The sequence below is a fragment of the Ciona intestinalis genome, unplaced genomic scaffold, assembly GCF_000224145.3.
Source record: "Ciona intestinalis unplaced genomic scaffold, KH HT001096.1, whole genome shotgun sequence".
NCBI classification, from domain to species: Eukaryota; Metazoa; Chordata; class Ascidiacea; order Phlebobranchia; family Cionidae; genus Ciona; species Ciona intestinalis.
The window spans coordinates 1-19592 of NW_004191417.1; the positions used below are offsets into that span (position 1 = coordinate 1).

The 19592-nt window shown below is 38.9% G+C and overlaps 5 protein-coding genes across 6 annotated transcripts; 2 read left to right on the forward strand and 3 right to left on the reverse strand.

Annotated features, from left to right (window-relative positions):
- Positions 1-4: 4 nt before the first annotated feature.
- Positions 5-665, reverse strand: LOC100177265 (cysteine desulfurase, mitochondrial; the record flags this gene model as incomplete). Its single annotated transcript, XM_002122326.4, has 1 exon — positions 5-665. A coding segment is annotated over exon 1 (594 nt), but the record flags the coding sequence as incomplete, so codon positions are not given.
- Positions 666-821: 156 nt separating this feature from the next.
- Positions 822-6023, forward strand: LOC100181154 (acyl-coenzyme A oxidase 3, peroxisomal). Its single transcript, XM_002128244.5, has 15 exons — positions 822-1001; positions 1053-1137; positions 1407-1593; positions 1876-2053; positions 2266-2363; positions 2412-2513; positions 2763-2947; positions 3222-3313; positions 3517-3647; positions 3897-4103; positions 4287-4376; positions 4654-4714; positions 4782-4924; positions 5158-5343; positions 5586-6023. Exons 1-15 carry the CDS (start codon positions 935-937, stop codon positions 5736-5738), a joined length of 1965 nt encoding a protein of 654 aa, XP_002128280.1. The 5' UTR covers positions 822-934; the 3' UTR covers positions 5739-6023.
- LOC100178784 (probable tRNA N6-adenosine threonylcarbamoyltransferase, mitochondrial) lies at positions 5458-8226 on the reverse strand. Its single transcript, XM_009863131.3, has 11 exons — positions 8058-8226; positions 7865-7992; positions 7624-7723; positions 7477-7571; positions 7194-7327; positions 6774-6930; positions 6537-6649; positions 6358-6476; positions 6149-6279; positions 5884-5955; positions 5458-5810 (listed from the first exon to the last, which is right to left on the reverse strand). Exons 1-11 carry the CDS (start codon positions 8136-8138, stop codon positions 5735-5737), a joined length of 1206 nt encoding a protein of 401 aa, XP_009861433.2. The 5' UTR covers positions 8139-8226; the 3' UTR covers positions 5458-5734.
- Positions 8227-9303: 1077 nt separating this feature from the next.
- Positions 9304-17905, forward strand: LOC100187500 (RB1-inducible coiled-coil protein 1). Its single transcript, XM_002122401.3, has 22 exons — positions 9304-9467; positions 9683-9740; positions 10043-10193; positions 10580-10734; positions 10971-11098; positions 11219-11391; positions 11712-11872; positions 12106-12302; positions 12653-12839; positions 13080-13178; positions 13237-13377; positions 13574-14057; positions 14209-14273; positions 14345-14415; positions 14561-14741; positions 15076-16031; positions 16135-16232; positions 16408-16462; positions 16520-16805; positions 17058-17233; positions 17345-17475; positions 17550-17905. Exons 1-22 carry the CDS (start codon positions 9397-9399, stop codon positions 17684-17686), a joined length of 4161 nt encoding a protein of 1386 aa, XP_002122437.1. The 5' UTR covers positions 9304-9396; the 3' UTR covers positions 17687-17905.
- On the reverse strand, positions 17753-19581 carry LOC100176472 (neurocalcin-delta-like). Of its 2 annotated transcripts, none has more exons than XM_009863143.3 (4): positions 19415-19581; positions 18425-18548; positions 18222-18367; positions 17753-18148 (listed from the first exon to the last, which is right to left on the reverse strand). In XM_009863143.3, exons 1-4 carry the CDS (start codon positions 19520-19522, stop codon positions 17951-17953), a joined length of 576 nt encoding a protein of 191 aa, XP_009861445.1. In that variant the 5' UTR covers positions 19523-19581; the 3' UTR covers positions 17753-17950. The 2 variants fall into 2 exon arrangements, with proteins under 2 accessions (XP_009861445.1, XP_002128527.1); XM_002128491.5 differs by having other exon boundaries at positions 18213-18367.
- Positions 19582-19592: the final 11 nt, after the last annotated feature.

Sequence of the window (19592 nt, forward strand, 5' to 3'; positions counted from 1 at the left end):
AGCCGATCTCATTATTGACGAAGATGATCGAAACTAATGAAGTGTCGGGTTGAAACGATTCCTCGAGGACTTTCAGATCAACGATGCCGTTTGGCTTGACGGGGAGGTAAGTTACTTTGAACCCCTCGTTCTCGAGCGCTCGGCATGAATCAAGGACACATTTATGTTCGATCTGTGTCGTGATTATGTGTTTCTTCTTCTGTGAGTAAAATCTTCCAACCCCCTTCACTGCGAGGTTGTTCGACTCTGTGGCGCCACTAGTGAAGATGATTTCACGAGGATCAGCATTGATGACGTCAGCAACTTGTTGCCTAGCAACTTCAACCGCATCTTCCGCCTGCCATCCGTATGCATGTGTCCTGCTGTGTGGGTTGCCGTAATAACTAACGTAGTAACTCATCACTTTGTCCAATACTCTAGGGTCAAGGGGGGTGGTGGCTTGTGCATCCATGTACAAAGGTCGAAGCTTTTCGTTCCATTCTGTGTGGCCTTTGTCTATAGTTGCCTGCGCGACGCTGCGCTCTTTATGACGTAACAAACTAGTTGAAAAACTTCGAGATCGAACGACTGAAATAACTTTTTGCGATGATCGAATCATTTTAGTTTTGCTGCGAACTTTTAACTCATGTGGTTTTGTTTTGAGAAATATATAATATTGTATTTCTATGATTGAACAGCTGGATTTAGCAAAGGCATGAGAAAATAGAAATCTTTTAATCGTGACTTATCGGGGAGTTTTGAATTGTTAAAAGTATATAATGCGCGTTTCACGTCATTTTACACGGCATAGTTGTTCCGTTTTTAAAATTTTTTTATTATTTTTCATTATACTCGGTTTTATTTTAGGTTTTTGCCTAATTTATAAATCGTTGTTTTGAGTCCAAAGTTCACAAGTTAAATTGTATTGTTCAAAGTTTCCAAAGTTTGTACCAAAATGTTCCGGGTTTTGTGCCGAAAAGTTGCTGGAAACCAAGTTTTGCAAGCCAACAAGATACACCAGAGTAAGTGATTGTGTTTCAGTTTATTATTTTGTAACTTTTTGCAACTTTCAGATGTTTCAATTATCCCAACGTCAAGTTTTATGGCCAGTGCTGCACAACGTAATATCAACAATGCGATGCCACCAAGCCAACTCAGGTTTGTTTCTAATTTGGTAACACTAGGTATTGTTTTTAATTTTCTGCAATGGACACAGAGGTTCTAATTTTCTGCAAGGACACATAATGCCACCATTGTGGGCGTATGTGTCCTTGGGCAAGACAATTAACGTTAATTGTTCCAACCCAGTGGTCACTAACGGATTGTCTAAATTGTCAGCCATACAAAAACAATCACCCACAAAGTTTCATCTGTTTGTTCATGCAAGGTTTTACAGGGGATCATTCAAATTTGCAAATTACTTCCAGGTCGTCATGGAAGAGCGATGACGGGTTCGATATAAACGAACTGGCAACACTGCTGGACCACGACAATCATGAAATGCGCGACGAGTTCCGCAAGTTTGTCAGTGACCCCATCATGACCCCTAAATACAACATTCCATTGGCCGAGGAAAGAGATGTAGCGTTGAAGAGATTGAAAAGGATTTGTGATGTAAGGATGCAATCACTACCATTGTTGTTTGGCTCCCTGCTTAAGTTTGCCTGCTTGTATTAACTGAGGAGACTTGGACCCCCAATCCCCCATGACTCTCTAATAAAACTATGGTACTTTCAACCCCAAACACCAAATTCTCACTATACATAACTGTTGTATTGAGTTCAAAGAACCAAAAACTTTTGGTTTTGGTCCAAAATTGTTAACAGTCACAATAACAGAGTTGAAGTTTTATCATTAACCCTCCAACCCCCTTAACCCCTAACCTTCACCCCACAGGGTGGGTTCATCTCCGTCCTCGACTTTCAACACAACCCCCTACGCATATTCGCTGCCCACGAACTCGCGGCGATCATCGACCCTGCCATGTCAACCAAGATGACGGTTCAGTTCAATTTATTCGGAGGCACCGTACTTAAGCTTGGGACGGAACGACATCATGAGAAACTACTCAAAGGTAGACACGCAGCTATGTCGTTATAATGTGCCATGATGAGCCAAGAGGACACTGGCTTGATGTTTCAATCATTGTAACATTGTGTGTTTGTGTGTAAGGACTTCGTTGTCACACACGGATAAATAAGTTACATTTATTTAAATGTTTTAATAATAATTATTAATAATATGTGATATTTATGTTGAACATAATATATGATATCTATGTTGCAGGCATTGACACTTTGGACGACGTCGGTTGTTTTGGTTTAACGGAGCTTGGGTACGGGAACAACGCTGTGGAGATGGAAACCACTGCTGTCTATGATAAGGTGGGGAATACCCTCATATAGGAATATTTATAACAAAAATATTTCCAGGAAAGCAAAGAATTTATCATTAACACTCCAACGACGCTCGCTCAAAAATATTGGATCACCAACGGAGCCGTTCATGCAAAACATATCATCGTGTTCGCTCAGGTGTGACAGATTTTTTAATTTTAGCAAATTTTGTGCTAAACCGTCTGGTGTTGTTTTAAAAGTTAGAAACTAAAACTCCTAATGTCACATGGAGATATTATTCCCCCATTTAAAACAGGGTGACAGACAACCTGAATATTCCTAATGTTACTTATTACAAACTTAAATTAGGAAATATTTGATTTCTTAATTACATTAAACTTAAAACTGGGGGGACCCCTATCATAACATAGACATCATATTTCCCAGTTAAAAGTTGGGGACGAGGAACACGGTATCCATGGTTTCATGGTTCGTATCCGTGACGATAATATGCAAATTATGCCCCGAGTGAGGGTGGAGGACATGGGGCACAAGATGGGGCTAAACGGGGTCGATAACGCAAAGTTGTTCTTCGATAATGTGAGGGTGCCGAGGGAGAATTTGCTCAACAGGTGGGTGGGTGTGGGGTGGGCGTGGCAGGGGTGAGTGGGTGGGGCAGGGGGTTGTGGGGCTTGACGATGAGCATTTTGTTTGTTTTTGGGATACATCTAGGGCTTTGGTTTAGTGGTTAAAGTGCTTGCTTATGTTCTGTTTCAACGCCTATGGTAGATTAATATAATGTACGCACGAATGTGTTCTTGTGCAAGACACATAACAACAATTGTTCCGACCCAGTGGTCACCCCACTATGCAAGGATAAGTTGCATTAATATGATTTCTACCCAGGTATTCCGACGTAGACGAGAGCGGAAACTTCACTACCTCGATCAAATCTAATCGCGCAAGGTTTCTCACGGTTGCCGACCAACTGTTATCGGGTAAATATGATTTCTATGGTAACTATGGTTTATATATACCATATTTATGTTTAGGGATGGTAAATGTTACGGTTGTTTGTATGACGTCTCAACATTTGAAAAGAAAATCAGGGGTGACCTTTTTTAGCGTCCCAGTATTTACGCAAAACACATAATTTGCAACAATGTTTAACAAAATATCAAACACTCCCCTCAAACCTCAGGTCGCATATGCATCGCTTCCATGTGTATGGGGGGAACCAAGGCAAGCCTCACAACAGCTTTACGATACGCTGCTACAAGACTAACAGTCGGACCGCGGGGAAAGTCGGACATGGCCATCTTGTCCTACCAGGTGGGTGGTAATTTATTATTTCTTCGAGTTTAAAATGTGTTCACAGTTACAGGGAAAGATTGAAGATTTATTCACCACTGCAAAATTTAGGCTCCATAGTGTAGTCTGTGGTCTGTATTGGAAAAGTTGGGCCCTATGCTACAGGGCCCGTACAAAGTCGGTGTTCGTAACTTTCGTCATGCAGCTTACTACAACATAGATATCTTATTTATTTATTATTTATTGATAATTATATTATTTCTACCCCAGCTCCAGCAAAAAGCGTTGCTCCCCCTAGTGGCTCGTACAATTGCCCTTAACCTTGGGTTGGATTACGTTAAAGATCGATGGGCGTTTCAACCACAAGATGGCAGTGAGCACGCAGAGGTCGTGACCTTGTGTTGTGTCATCAAACCTCTCGTGTCGTGGAATCTGGAGAAAGTGTCGTCCGTCACTAGGGAACGCTGTGGAGGCCAGGTGATGTCATAATGGTGTGGTGTGTGATGTCATAATGCCATTATTTGGAAATTATTATTTAAGTGTTTTGTTGCTGTCGTATCATAAGTTCCAAATAGTTTTTTGACATTTGATTATTTGTGTCCTTAAAGGACCAACATCTGCCGTACAACGAGATTATTAATATTATTTCTATGTTCACAGGGGTATTTATCGTGTAATAGATTCGGGACATTTATTGGGTTGGCGCACGCTGCTATGACGGCTGAGGGCGATAATAGTGTTTTAATGCAGGTTTGTGTTAATCTATGTGTGTATAAAGGGGTGTCATGTTGCCAAACCTGGGGTGGCAGGGTGGGCAGGCCAACCCCCAATTTTCAACACTGTATTAATCAGTAAACATTACAAACAATAAGTTAGATTTGTTTCACAGGATTGTGTGTCTAACTATCCCTGCCTCCCCTGTGTTTATATATGTTTGGTGCCTATGACCAGATGTCATGTCTGATATGTTATAACATTATATGATGACAAATTCATCATATACTAATTATGTTATTTCAATGTTCAGAAAGTAGCGAAAGAACGACTTGCAAAATTTAAACCAATCAAAATTGCAGTTGAAAACGAAGGTGAGTCGACAATATAAATAAAAAGTTTCAAAAAGTTGAAAATTTTCTTAACCATGTTTTCCACCAGATTTATCATCTGTTGCGTTCCTCCATTATTTGATGGTGAGTCGTGAGAATTTAAAATTCTTTGAACTCGGTATGAAGCTGAGGGATGCCGGGAAAGATGGTTTGTTCGATGAATGGATGTTGAGGGGGAGCGATCTCGTGCAGGTGGGTTGGGGGTTTGTTTTATAAATGGATGTTTGGGGTGGCTTGATTGGTTGTGGTTCTATAAGCAGCCACCCTTTTATTTGACACTCAAGTACTTTTTACCCGCAGCGTGTTTTAACGACTCTTTTGTTATTAGTTCCCTTCTCTACGTTGTTTTAATTAATTTATTAAATTAAAACTTATCGTGTTTAGTTTTACGCTTAAATCAACTAATCCTAACTATGACATCACAGAGCTCGGCTGTTGCGTTCGGAGAACGAGTTGTCAGCGAAAAATTTGCCGAGGTCATCGCTAAGACGGACGGGCCAGTGAAACGCTTACTCAGCATGACTCAACACCTTTACTTGATCGACGCCGTGCAGAGGGACTTGGGGTATTTTGTGTCCGAAGAAATATTGACCAAAGAAGGGGCGCGTGAGGTGGGGATAGATATAATATTAACAGGATGTAAATATAGAAATAATATAATTGAGATGTGAAAATAAAAATAGTATATCTAGGTAAGTTAAGAGTCATTCTATGATTTTTGAATTCTTATTTCATTTAAAATATTTATTTTTCAGAAATATTATGCACAAGTTGGAAAAACCATTTATTTTTACACAGATTATCATAGTTTATAAAACATTACAAACACAATATAATTAATATATTCACACAGATAAACAACGTATGTGCGTCCCTATGTGAACAACTGTCCCCGTACTCACTACAGATTTGCGATGCCTTCAAAATAACCGACGAAATGTTGTCGGCTCCGATAGGTAGAGATTGGGTCGAATACAACGTAACCGACAACCAGGGGGAGGTTTAATTGAAATAATTTATTTTCGGAAGTTTAACTTTTCGATGAGTCGTTGTTGTTATTTTTTCCCCGAGTCGACACCTGTGATGTCATTAATTACAAGAGTTATATTTATGATGTCATAATAGAATATTGATGACATCGTAACGCTTACTTTGGTTCGTATCTTTCGTTGTAGGGGTGAGGGGAAATTCCCTTACCCCGCTTCAAATATTCCATTCCCGTCCTGAGGAAAAGTTGATGCGAGTAATTTAACTGCGTTTTTCAATTAAACTATATTTTAAGAATGCAAAACAAGCATATTATGTTCAAAAAGAAAAGTGAAAGGTTTTAACTTTTTTTCTGGGTTTCTGTTTAAAACCAAGTGTAGAAAACTGAGTGTAATTGAAACTTACAGTGTTGCCAAATGTGAAACTTACCAAGCGATCATGACCCCATTATCGACACACAATGGTAATGGTGGACAAACTATTGTTATGTTTGTGATGTCACAAAGACGAGACAATGCATTTCGAAGATACGAGTTGCAAACCACCCCCCCTGCTACTACCTGTAATAATGGGGGTTGTGATGTCATCATTTGTGATGTCATATACTGTGATGTCATAGATTGTGATGTCATAGTTACCAATGTCGGGGATTCCTGATTCAATTTATCACGACTCATCAAAATCGCTCGATGAACTCGGCTTAAAATATGCTGAGTCATGGTGTGTTGGAACGAGGCGGCGATGTCGGCATATTTCACTGGAATTTTATGCAATTGTTATGTCATAATAAAAGATAATTACAATTATGATGTCACACCCCCTGGTTCTGGTTGGTCGATCACGCGTAACGTCTGCGTCTGTAACCCGCTGAACGAGAAGTCTAACACTCGAGGGCTTTGACGGAGAGGAGTCGTGAGTTTGACCTTTGACCTGGAGGTAAGGTCAATTAATTAACGAGATTGGTTATTGCGGCGTGTGATCCTGTTCATGTTTAAAATAAAGATATTTAAATGTACAAAGGTGGAATTTTTCATACGCCACAAACTTAACCCACCGATCCCCCTCACAAGCGAGCCTCTCAACGTCACCCCCATTCCAAAGTCGCTCATGCGTGTCGGGGCGATCAAGCTTGACTTGTAACGCTCGAGCAACTTTATCAAACACTGCCCCCGGTGGTTCGTCAATGGCTTCCCCGAGAATCTGATGATTACCTGGAAGTTTGGATGAACTTTGTGGATGAAAGTAAGTCATTTATCTTAAAGTTGTGACAACTGATTTACTGTACGGACAATTTGGACAACCCATTAGTGACCACTGGGTTGGAGCATTTTAAGTGTCTTGCACAAGGATACATACGCCCACAATCGTAGCATCAAGTCTTGAACCCATTATTTCTTAACAACACGTTACTACTTTAAAATTTTAAATGCGCCGAAACAAATCGGCTTTATGTCGATATTAAATCCCATCATACCTAGGTCATGTGTTATGGTTATTATACAATGCCCTCCAGTGGCGAGAAGTCCGAGGAACGGAAAGTTAACTTCGTTGTTCATTCGTGCAGTGAGCAAGTGCGCCTCCATGTGGTGAACTGGGATGAAACGGAGGCTGGAACGAGATATTGGTTATTATGACATCTATGTTACACTGACCAGATCATTTCAAATATGTTGTTTACGTAAAGAGGATTGTGTCCGACTATCGTTGTATTAATCATATATACACCAGGCACCTCCAACAGACATAACAACATTCACCTGTGTCGTTCAACGATCATCTTCGTAAACTCCAATCCTCGCTTCAAACAAAATGGATTCCCAGGTCGAGTTGCCGTGGCGACCGCATCTAAGTCCTTTGTTTATCAACAATTACCCTTGTGATGTCATTATGTAAACAATGGTTACCTGATAACGGATCCCCGCTTGTTGTAATACAGCTTCTACCACACGAGGGAGATTGTCGCGATGGAGCAACTCAGCGATTCTCGGATCGACCCCTCCTGCTCTGTGATGTCATAAACCAACATTAATTAAATTACAAAACTTATTCATCACACAATAATGACTTAATTATGACGTCATATGAATTACTATGTATGTAACTTTGTAGATGATTGTATTTTTCATTAACATTATGACATCATACTTGACGTGTGCTTTAGTTTGCGTAGCGATCGCTTCCCCGTGTATTGTTGCGTCACAATCAACAATGGCGGCTCCTGTGTCGTCGAATGTTGACTCGATGCCGAGGACGAAACGACTTCGCGATGATGTCTACGGTTAAGTGGGATTACAACGGGTGGTTTTATTTTAAGGAATAATCAAAACAATCGACTTACAACAATACAACTTCGAAGCGTCCGTCGTAACAGCATAGTGACGTCATAAAGGGGGTTGTTCTGCTTTGTTTTGATAGACATGTGCTCGCTATAAACATCTTATAATATTCTAAAAATTGGGGAGCGAGAACCAAGGTGTTCGGAAATCTATTCCGAATAATTTGGTTCTGGAATCTTTTACCGCGTTTTACTATTTTCCCAGATTTTGACGTAATATTCTGAATTTTAGAACAAAGGAGAATATGTGTCCAACTATTGCATCACGTATTATCCACTATGACGTCACACAGAACAACAATGAAGTATCTGTAAGTTGAACTTGTTGAGTTCATTGTGACGTCACGATCTAGAAACCTTGTTGGTATGTTATGTCACAATGCAATGTTTGATTAGTCATTGTCGTGCAAATAATAGTTCACTATGACGCCATAATAGGCAACCAATCAGCTGTTATTAACGCTTGAGCGAACACAGTGTCAATAGTAATTTTACTTGTTCTTTGTTATTATTGTTGTTGTAGCTATTATGCAAGTAACATATAATACAACTTATTTATCTCTTTGAATACGATAGCGAAGATAAAAAGGTTAAATTAATTAAAACAACAAAGAGAAGGAAGTTAGCTGCGAAACGACAGTCGTTAAAACTCGCTATGGACAAAAGTTTTATTTGTGAAATCGAAAGCGTGGCTGTTGCGCCTATATATAGGGTTTCTGTTGTTATAAAAAGGGGGTAGGAGACATTATATATAAATATATTTATAAAGCATAAGGTATGGGGTAACCTATGTAACACCGGACGTTTGGGCGTTGGCTTAATATGGTAATACGGCTGGTGATGTCATTAGTGACGTCATGAGGTTTCGAGGTTTGAGTAAGTTAACGTTTAAAGTTATTTCAATGAAATATATAAGAAGTTGTTTAAAGGGAATTAAAAGTTTTAGATATATTGTATTTAGAATTTAAGTTAAAATATTTTGTTTGTTCTAGAGTTGCAAGTTTGATTGTAATATTGTGATGTCATAATGTATATTATGATGTTTAATAGCAATAGTGTTCATTGTTATTTAGATAATCCCATATTATTGCATCATAATCATGTTTATCGTCGTATTATGATGTAATAAACAACACACTTCCTCTCTCTCTGTGATGTCACAAAACAATAACAATGACTACATTGTTGTTGTGTTTGTGACATCATAATCATATTTCATTCACAGGTTATAATATTATAAGTTTTCTATATTGTTATATATGTTTTCTATGTTCACAGGTTGTTATATATGTTTTCTATGTTGACCCTATAATAAGCACTTTGCCTCCACCGTGTGGATGAAATGAGTCTCCATGTTTTCCTCGTTAATCGAGGTCACATGACCAATCTTGATGTTGATTGGGCAATGAAAAGGTATTGTGATGTCATAATTGACTTTATCTATTTGTTTCTACAAATGTTTTTTATTTGACACTTTTATTCAAGTAGTTTTTACCAATAACGTTTCACCAACTGTCGTTTTGCTGCTAATTTCCTTCTCTTCGTTGTTTTAATTAATTTGATCTTTACTAGCGTATATGAAGATATTTACACTGTGTTTGTTTTTTATTCACCGGTTGCTCCAACAGAGTCTCGGACTTGAAGCGAGCCGTCTCGACCAAGTTCGATGTGAAGCCCGAGAAACAGGTTCGTTGTTTCTATGTTCGTTCAAAAGTGTACAGCGTTGTGTACAATGGTTAACGAGTTCCAGTCTCGACGCTGCTACCATTGTGGGCGTATGTGTCATTGGGCAAGACAACGGCAATTGCTCCAACCCAGTGGTCACTAATGGGTTGTCCAAATTATCAGCGATACAGAAACAATCACCCACAAAGTTACATACGTGGTAACGAGGTGTATGAAACAGAACACCCGTGTTAAATAAGTTACATTTATTCTTCAGTATTATTGCATTTTATTATGACATCACAATCATTATGACATCACAGGTGATGCTAACAAGCGGGGGTCAGGTGCTAGACGACGAGCAGAAGGTATGTTCGTACCCCGTTGGTACGGAATCCAACCCCATATATTTATTCAATAAATCTATGATGGAACAATCGGCATTATTGAGCAACAAAACTATTGTTAAATCAGGTGAACGAACCATTGTTACATTATTATGATGAGGGTTGTTTGTCTGCTAGGTGTATCGACCACGCATTTTTCTTTTTATTAAATATAAATATATTTCTAATCGTTTTGTCATTTTACATTTTTCCTAAATTTTCCTTCTTCAATCAAGAAGGCAACTAATACTAATAGTCTGTCCCCATTCCCCTAATGTTACATGGAGTTTCCTGACTCATCTGGTGTAAAAACCCTCGTTAAAATACAACATTAAAATAAAATTAAAATTTTTACTAAAAATCCAAAATGTATTTAATTAATATTATGTTGTATTATGCGTGATTGTAAAAGTAACAAATAATATGATTTCTATGACACCCAACACCTTACCATGCTTATACCATGCCCCCCAGGTTTTGACAAAGAGATCCACAATTCACTTCACCTTCCCGTATGTTACGGCACATTACACTCGCGTACACAACTTGCGATGCAAATACACGAGGAAACACGCCACCAAGTGGCCACTATGGAAACTTTGGTAGCGGACGAGCATCTTATGTTTCAGGTAACGGGGGATTACCCATGTTTGTTGACTGTACTAACTCGGACATAATTATTTTACGACAATATTTTGTTCATGAATGCGTGTAGTTGTTTAAAATCACAATGAAATATATTTTAACAAATGATATTTACTTAAAAAACAGGTTTGGTCAATTGTGTAATTAGTTGACTTGCATGATCCAAATTATGGCGAACATGACTTCATAATCATACACTTTATACATTATGACATCACAGGGATGGCAAGCAGCCGTATCAAACCTCCACGTCTCATTGGTCGATTTCAAACAAAGGTTATCGTCCATGCGTGACCAGTGTTCGCTCATGCTTAGTAAATCAACCAATCACATTGAAGTATTGAACGGGTAATAATGTGTGAAAAAGTAATAACATTTTTATTTAGTGTTTTATATTTAAAATTTATTATTGGATTATTTTTGTAATAAATTAACCTTTTTTATTTTATTTTTTATGAAATTTTTCAGTTTTGAGGAAGTTTTAGAAATGCTGAGTCGCATTCCTGTTGTTGAGTCGTTGTTGAAAAGTGATGAGTCATCGGGAGTGACTTTGCTTGAATGGATCGAGGGGAAATCCCCAGGTGTAAAAATCGCCGACCTCATCGAAGATTGCCGACAACGAGTCTCGCAGTTAACGACAGGTTAGCGACATCAAGTGTCTCAACATAGATATCTTATTCCTATATATAATTGGGCGACATCAATGTTTTATCAACTTAACCTCAGATTTAATTAGGATTTTGAAAACTATTGTAATTATGGAGTTGGACCACTAGGTAGCTTGTAGATATATTATATTTAACTATTGGGTGGAATATAACGGGATATGAATGTTTGTCAACATCTTGGCTACTTGGTGCTTTATGCTGCTACCAGGTGAATATAATTATGTGTAAGTATGAGTATACACCCCGCCAACCACAGACGAACTATATAAGTATGTTTGATAAATATCATCCAGACAAACTATCGGCCCTCCTCCTCGAGTGCGACAAAGTAACGACCCAAGCCACCAATCCTAGGATGCGGGAAATATCGGGTATTGTCGACCGATTGGCTGCGTTGGATCATGTGATCAACGCTGCTAGGCAACAAGTAGCGGAACAACGAGGAATTGCTCAGGTTTGGATTCATTTTTAAATTTAAAAGAGAAGTTTATTTTATTTATGATGTTAAACTAAGGCCAATGTTTTATCTGTGATTTGTGTCACAACAGTTAAGCCACTAAATCAGAGGTTACGGGGTTCGTGGCTCAATGTTGCTACTGTGAGCTTATGATAAAACCTGATGGAATAAAACAAACACGTTTGTGCACTCGGTTGTTATGACTTTTGTTACTTTATGACATCACACAGGGGTTTGTGAAGAACCAGGACACAGCTCGCGACTTACAAGAGGGTTCAATGAACCGCGACACTTTACGTACGTTATGTGAAAGTCATGTGACCCAACTTCAAATCATGCGCGACAATGAGTCAGCAACGAGAGAAGCTCTTATTAAGTGTGACTCGGCAAAAAGTGAACTTGCACAAAACCTTCACACTAGATTAAGGTTGGTGGCCATCTATGTATCTATGTATGTGTGTATGGGTGTATGGGGGTGTATTTATATCTGTATGATGATTATATGGTGGGGGTTATATACGCTAACTCAGTGATTTGAATCCTAACCCAAGGATACTGAATTCAGAACCCGACGCTGCTACCATTGTGGGCGTATGTACCTTTGGCACTTATGTAGTTTACTCCAACCCAGTGGTCACTAATGGGTTGTAGCACCCTAGTGTTAGGTAATGCAGCAACTTAAACATAAATCTCAGACCCCATGGAATATAGTGTGTACAAGTAGAATGACCAGACATAGACCAACACTAACTAAATATTATGAAACCCCCCCCACAGATGGTTACATTTTGTTCAACGGAGCATCCTAAACGCTGACGTTAAGATTTCTATGTTCCGCGAACAACTGACTCAGTTATGCCACCAAGTGGAGTTTTTAACCGAAGTTAAAAAATCTCCGGAGATTTATTTCTCTTCGGTCGCCGAATGCAAACGAAGAAAGTATTTCTCGCAAGCATTCACGCAGGTAAACATCTATAATGGTAAACATTAAATAATTTTAAAATATATTTTCCAAACCCTTTTCAATGTTTATTTATTATAATTATATTTAATTAGATATTATAAAGAACTCAGAAAAGTTCAAAAAGTTTTTAATAGATAATTTATATATTTAGTATATCAAAAAAAACATATATTATATTTAAATGTATGTATTTTTTATGTTCTTCATTATGACATCATATATTTTATTATGACATCACAGTGGACCGACGGAGTACTAGCGGCATCGAAGGTTGCAAGAGATCGAGAAATTGTTCGAAGAAAAAACTTTAAATCAGAATTCAAGAATCATTTCTTACAGGTTGGTAAAAACAACCTACGTTCGTTCGATCAACAACTAATTACTTCAACATCCATAGAAATTATTCCCCGGGTTCACCGACCGACCCCCGTTGATATCGAAACGACCCATTCGACCTTTTGACCTCAACCTTCCACAATTAACCGATAACGAGGTCGATCAACTCGGGAAGTTGTTTCCGGAGTTTAAGCCGCCACAGGTGACATAGATATCATATATTAACATAGATATCATATTAATAATATAAACAGTGGCCCAGCTGCTAAAATTTGTAAAATAATATTTAAATTTTTTTAAAACAAACGTTTTATATTCTAATATATTTTCTGACTGTGTTTCCGGACATAGACACCATATTAATAACATAGAAATCCTATAAACCTGATCCTCCACAGGTCCAACCATCGATCGCGTGTTTCCCCGACGCCACTCAACTATCGTGGCAACTCGTGGTTTCAACTTCAACTAAAACAACCTTGGATTTCCAACAAAGCTCTATAATGCCATCTATGACATCACAATCTATGATGTCATCCATCGATTCCATCCCACCGCAAGGGGAAGCTATACAACCCGTCGACCAATCAGATCAAAGGATTTTTCGAAGTTTGAAACCCGACACTGATTACACAACAGGGGGGTTTGTGACATCATCAATACAAAATATCATCGACGACAAAATAACGAAAAGTGAATTTTTGAAAAGTTTCGAAACTCCACGTTTACTATCGCCTCCTAGTGTGGAAGTGGGCAGCCCCGATTCTGGGGAATTTTTCAGCATTCTCCCGTTGGAACCCCATGCCCCACCCACCCCCATGACCCCTATAACGGAGGGGGTGCAACAATCAACACCCAGTAAGAACATGGAGCAATCTAAAAGTAAGTTTGGGATTTGTTGTACATTATGCGTTTCTGTATTTTATTGATGATTATTCGCACATGGTATCGCAACCAGCACATGCAGGCCATGTTAGGTGTGGTGAGGTTTCAATGTATGTTGTTTCTGCTTTATAAGATATTTATGTTTCAGTGTTGACGAGCGAGGACACCGACGAAATGTTTCATTCATTCACCAGCGATGTAGAGAAAGAAAAAGTAAAATTTTTAATTTAATTTTTGTCGTTGCGTTATTTTGATTTTTTTTCATTAAAAATTTGTTGTTTTAGGTTTTGAAGAAAATCAAAGAATTGGAAGAAAATAATTTGTTGCAAAATGAAGAATCGAATAAATTAATTCGGTTAGTTGTGATTTGTCTTAAAAGTTTATTTCATTGATCTGTTAAAATAAGCTGCATTTTATAAATGCCAAGATTTTGCGATAAATTTAAATTTTTGCCTTCTGAATATATTGTATTATGACATCATAATAAACTCGTTGAACAGGAAACTCCAAGAAGAAGTAGATAGTCTCCAACGCAGTCGAGACGCCGTTGTTGCAGATTTTGATCGTCGTTGGTCAGAGTCGCGGGGTGAATTGGAGAACGTGATTGGTCAGTTGGAGAGGGAGCAGGAGGAGAGGAGGAGTGGGTGGGAGGAGGAGGAGAAGTTGAGGAGGGAGATCAAAGTGAGACGACTGATGTTTATGGATGATTGGTATAAGGTTTAGTTAATTTTTAAAAAGGAGATGGTTTTTTGTGGTTGTTGAGGCTGGATGTTTGTTTATAAAGATGTGTGTAACAGAACCTTTATATTCAAATATGAAAACAAGTACTCCATTATTTGGACTTGGTCTGTTGGCTGTATATTTAGTAACACTTGGTGTGTTCTGTTATGATGCAGCGAGAATCATCCAACAATATGAGTGCTATAACAGGACCGGATTCAATAAATTATAATTAAAACATAAATAAATATACATATAAGATGTTTATGTTCATTATGTTATTTCTATGTTCCAGGAACTTGAAGCAAAATGTTTGAAACTCGAGGAGAATAACAATAGTCTCAAAACAGAAGTGGCGGCAAAAGTCGGTTTGATGTCCGAGATCGAATCGGACGCAAAATGTCGGATCAACGAGATGAAAATCGAGGTCGCTCATGCGGAAGAGAAGTCGGAACGAGAGGTGTGGGCGGTGAAGCGCGACTGTGGGTCCGAGGTCGAGGCTTTAAAGATGAAAAATTATGAATTGGAGAAAGAATTGAGTCAGCAAGTTTGTGAGTTGGTGGGAAGCGGGGACCGGGTTCAAGAACTCGAGGAGCAACTGTCGGTGGCTGAGGGGGAGGTGGTGAGGTTAAAGGGGGTCGTGTTGAAGGTCAAGGGTCAAATCGAGGGTCACGAGAAGGTCGTCGCCGAGGGACGAGTTGCTGTTAGCAACATGGAGGACGAGTTACGGTTGGGTCGTGATAAAGTCGCTCAAGCGGAACGTACGGTCGCGAAGTTGGAATCGACCAATGAGGAGCTGACGATGTTGTTAGGGGGGTACGAGGGTGAGTTGGAACGGTGTCGGGGGCTCGAGGGGGAAGTTAGGGAGTGTAATGTGGTGGTGGAAGAGCTGAACGGAAGGTTGGAGGTGACTCAGCAAAAGTTGGACGATGTTTCCGGGAAACTATTGCTGAGTCAGCAGGAATTATCGGAAAGTGAGAACAAATATCGCCTCCTAGTGGAGGAGTTTAGTAAAGACCGGGAAACCCTGAACGAGAAATATTTAACACTTGAGGGAGATATGGAGAAATTAAAATCAAAACACGAGGAAGATTTTGAAAAATTTCGCGAAAATTTAAAAACTGAAAACGAACGCGAAGTTGAAATCATGAAGCAACAAGTTGTTGATGTTGAATCTAAATATCAACAAGAAATTCAACAAAATAACGATAAGTGGTCGATCAACGTCGATGAAATCAATAAAAAGTATCGGTGAGCATAGAAATAATATATTTTTATTAGGTTTGACTTAGTTTTTGTTTCTTTATGGTTTTTTTATAATACATCTGTGTTTATATAAGATATCTATGATTAGATCCGAGTTAGACGAGATGGAAGCCGATCGATTGTTATCGGTAGTCTCAGCGCAGCAACTGACCGATGATGCGAAACAAAAATTTCAACGAATAACAAGTCAGTTGGGGCGTGGTTATATAAGTTATATATGTATATATACATATTAACATATATATAAATTTTAAATATTAATTAATTTGTGACAATTATCATCAAAAACATACAAGTTTCGCATCAGAAACAAAATTTTAAATAATTATCAATTAACTATGACATCATAATCATATTCCAGACGAGCACGAGTCGTTGTTGGTTGTCGTGGAAACGTTACGCTCGGAAAATGAAAAGTAAGTTATTTGATTTCTATGTTGAATAATCCATAAATATAACATTACATTGTTCAGATTAAAAGCGTCCCAAAATCTTAATGTTCCGTCTATGACATCATCGTTGATGACATCACAACTGATGACATCATCAAATGGGGAAAAAGAATCTAAACGAACAAAGATGGACGACAGCATTATGACATCATCAAAGTATGATTGTGATGTCACAGGCTCAATGGTCGTGTCACTACAGGAACACCAGATGACGCTAGAGAGCGCATATAAATCGTTCGAATCTCAACGTAACGCGCTCGAAACATCGTATAAGAAGAAGGAGGAAGACGCCACTAGGAGGCGACAGGTGGGTTGGGGTGAATTATATGTGAAGTTTGGTTGTTTGTTGTTAAGTGTGGAACTTATTGAGTTGGTATGTAACTTGCTTATTGTTAGTATTTACTACTGGGTTGGTTGGAGCAATTACTGTTACGTGTCTTGCCCAACGACACATACGCTCACAATGGTGGCAACGAGCCTTGAACCCATGACCTCTGAATAAACAATATTTATTATGACATCATGGTGTTATATAAGATATCTCTATGTTGGTCACTAGATGGTTTTCAACTCTGCGATTCAGCGAGTCACTTCGGCAAAAGACGACGAAATTCAACGACTTAGGAAAATTATTGATGAGTCAGCAACAGCTATTGTTAGTCAGCATGACTCAGGGGAAAATGAAACTGCCGCGTCATCTTCGACAAAATTAAAGGAAAAAATTTCGATTTCAAAGTAAAATTATATTTCTATTCTGTATGGGTAAGGGGTCGGATCCTATTTTACACAAATAATATTTCTATAATAAATTGAAACAAATGGTTTATTAATTTGAGACATTTTTAGTTTTGAACCTGGTGACCTGGTGTTGGTGACGTACGACACTCACTACCGCCACCACGTGGTGGTAACACTTACACACACACTACATTTCCTACATAACGATTCGATGAACGAACTCGGGTTGAAACATAACGGTGAGAATGGGTATCATAGATATCATATATAACCAACATAAACATCATATATAACCAACATAAACATCTCACAGAGCCATCCAACAAGACTTGGTTGTTATCGCGATTCATCGACCGCGAATATTGTCAGGCTCGTAAACCCAACAATCGTTTCAAAGTTCCCGTCGGAACAAAGTTTTACCGAGTTCGACTTTCTAATGTTAAGAAATAATTTGTTTGTGACCTCATAATACTTCACTGTACTTCTTACTGTGATGTCATAAAGTAACTGCCAGTGTCTCTTTGTTTGTGATGTCATAATACTCCTTTGTCTCTTGTGATGAAACAATTAAGTTCAGTACGTCACAATTTGTTCGTATTATGACATCATTTGTTATTTGTTACGTAACAATCGTTGCATGGTCAATAAAAGTAAAAACGTCAGCGGCAATATATACAGTAGTCATGACGTCAATGTGACGTCACACCCATGACGTCAACGTGACGTCACACCGGCATTCTTCATCTTAGCCTCGACAATCAGCATGAACACACGGTTGCTATGAATCCCCTTCCTAAACTCTCCCCATGAAACTTTTCCATCTTCATCCGTGTCCATTGTTTTGAACGCTTCGCGACCGCTCATTATGACGTCATCATCGGTTGTGTCGGTGCAACACACGGTGAATATCGCCTGTGACGTAACACATAGTTAGTACGTCATAATCACGCATCGCGAAACATCGATAATGACTAACGTTAGATACCGCTATTATTTCGTTCATTTCATCCTTTGTGACGAAACCATTGCCATCGACGTCATAAAGCTTAAACGCCCAATAAAGTTTGTCGTCGAGCGGTCCCTTCATTGTCAGCGACAACCCGATCACGAACTCGCGGAAATTAAGGACACCTGCGTCGTAATATATATTGTGACGTATGCTATACGTGGTTATGACGTCACACTTACCGTCTTTGTTGGCGTCGAATGTTCTGAACACGTGATCAGCGAACCCACTAGCGTCACCATGCGGAAACAATCCTTTGTAGATTTTGATAAAGTCGTTTTTGGAAAGAAATCCAGAAACGCTGTCCTGTTAATAATGTATATGAGTTGTTTACCTTTACTTGGTCGTTATAACATGAGTGTTCCGTTTCATACGTCTTCGTAGGTGTTTAAAAGTTACAACGTATGTAACTTATTTATCCTCGCATGACGAGGCAACGACAGTCGTTATGACACGGGTGTTCTGTTTCACACCTCGTGCCCGCTTACGAGTTACCATGTATGTAACTTATTTATCCTCGCATGGCGAGGCAACGACAGTCGTTATGACACGGGTGTTCTGTTTCATACACCTCGTGCCCGCTTATGAGTTACCATGTATGTAACTTATTTATCCTCGCATGGCGAGGCAACGACAGTCGTTATGACACGGGTGTTCTGTTTCATACACCTCGTGCCCGCTTATGAGTTACCATGTATGTAACTTGATGGGTGATTGTTTTTCTGTATGGCTGACAATTTAGACAGCTCATTGGCGTTAGGTGTTTTGCACACATGAATGGCAGTGAAGCGTCGAGCTTTGAACCCACAACACTTGGTAACATTCATGCGTGTTGAGCATTGCGTGACGAACTACAGTCGTTAAAACACGATGCAGGTAAAAACGACTTGAGAAAAAGCGCTAAATAAAGATGTGGCTGCTAAACCCAACATACGCTACACCCACTGTCAATCATTATGACATCACAAACTTGAACACGCGAGTAAAAATAAGTTACATTCATTGCATAATATATGAAAGCGAAGATCAAATTAATTAAAACAACGAAGAGAAGGAAATTAGCAACAAAACTACAGTCGTTAAAACGTTGTTGGTAAAAACTACTTGAGTAAAATCGTGGCTGCGAAACCGAACATATGCTGAACCGATAACGGCCAGTGTACATACATTACCTTAGAAAACTCATTATACCAAATCTTGAGTTCGTCTGCACTAAAGTCGGACATCCGCATGAGGTCATCCAACATGCGGGGTTTCAAACTAGGGTGTTGTTGACCCATAATCGCTACTATGATGTCACAAATACTTAACTAATCTTCAATGCACACTGTGCGCAACAATCGGCTTTAT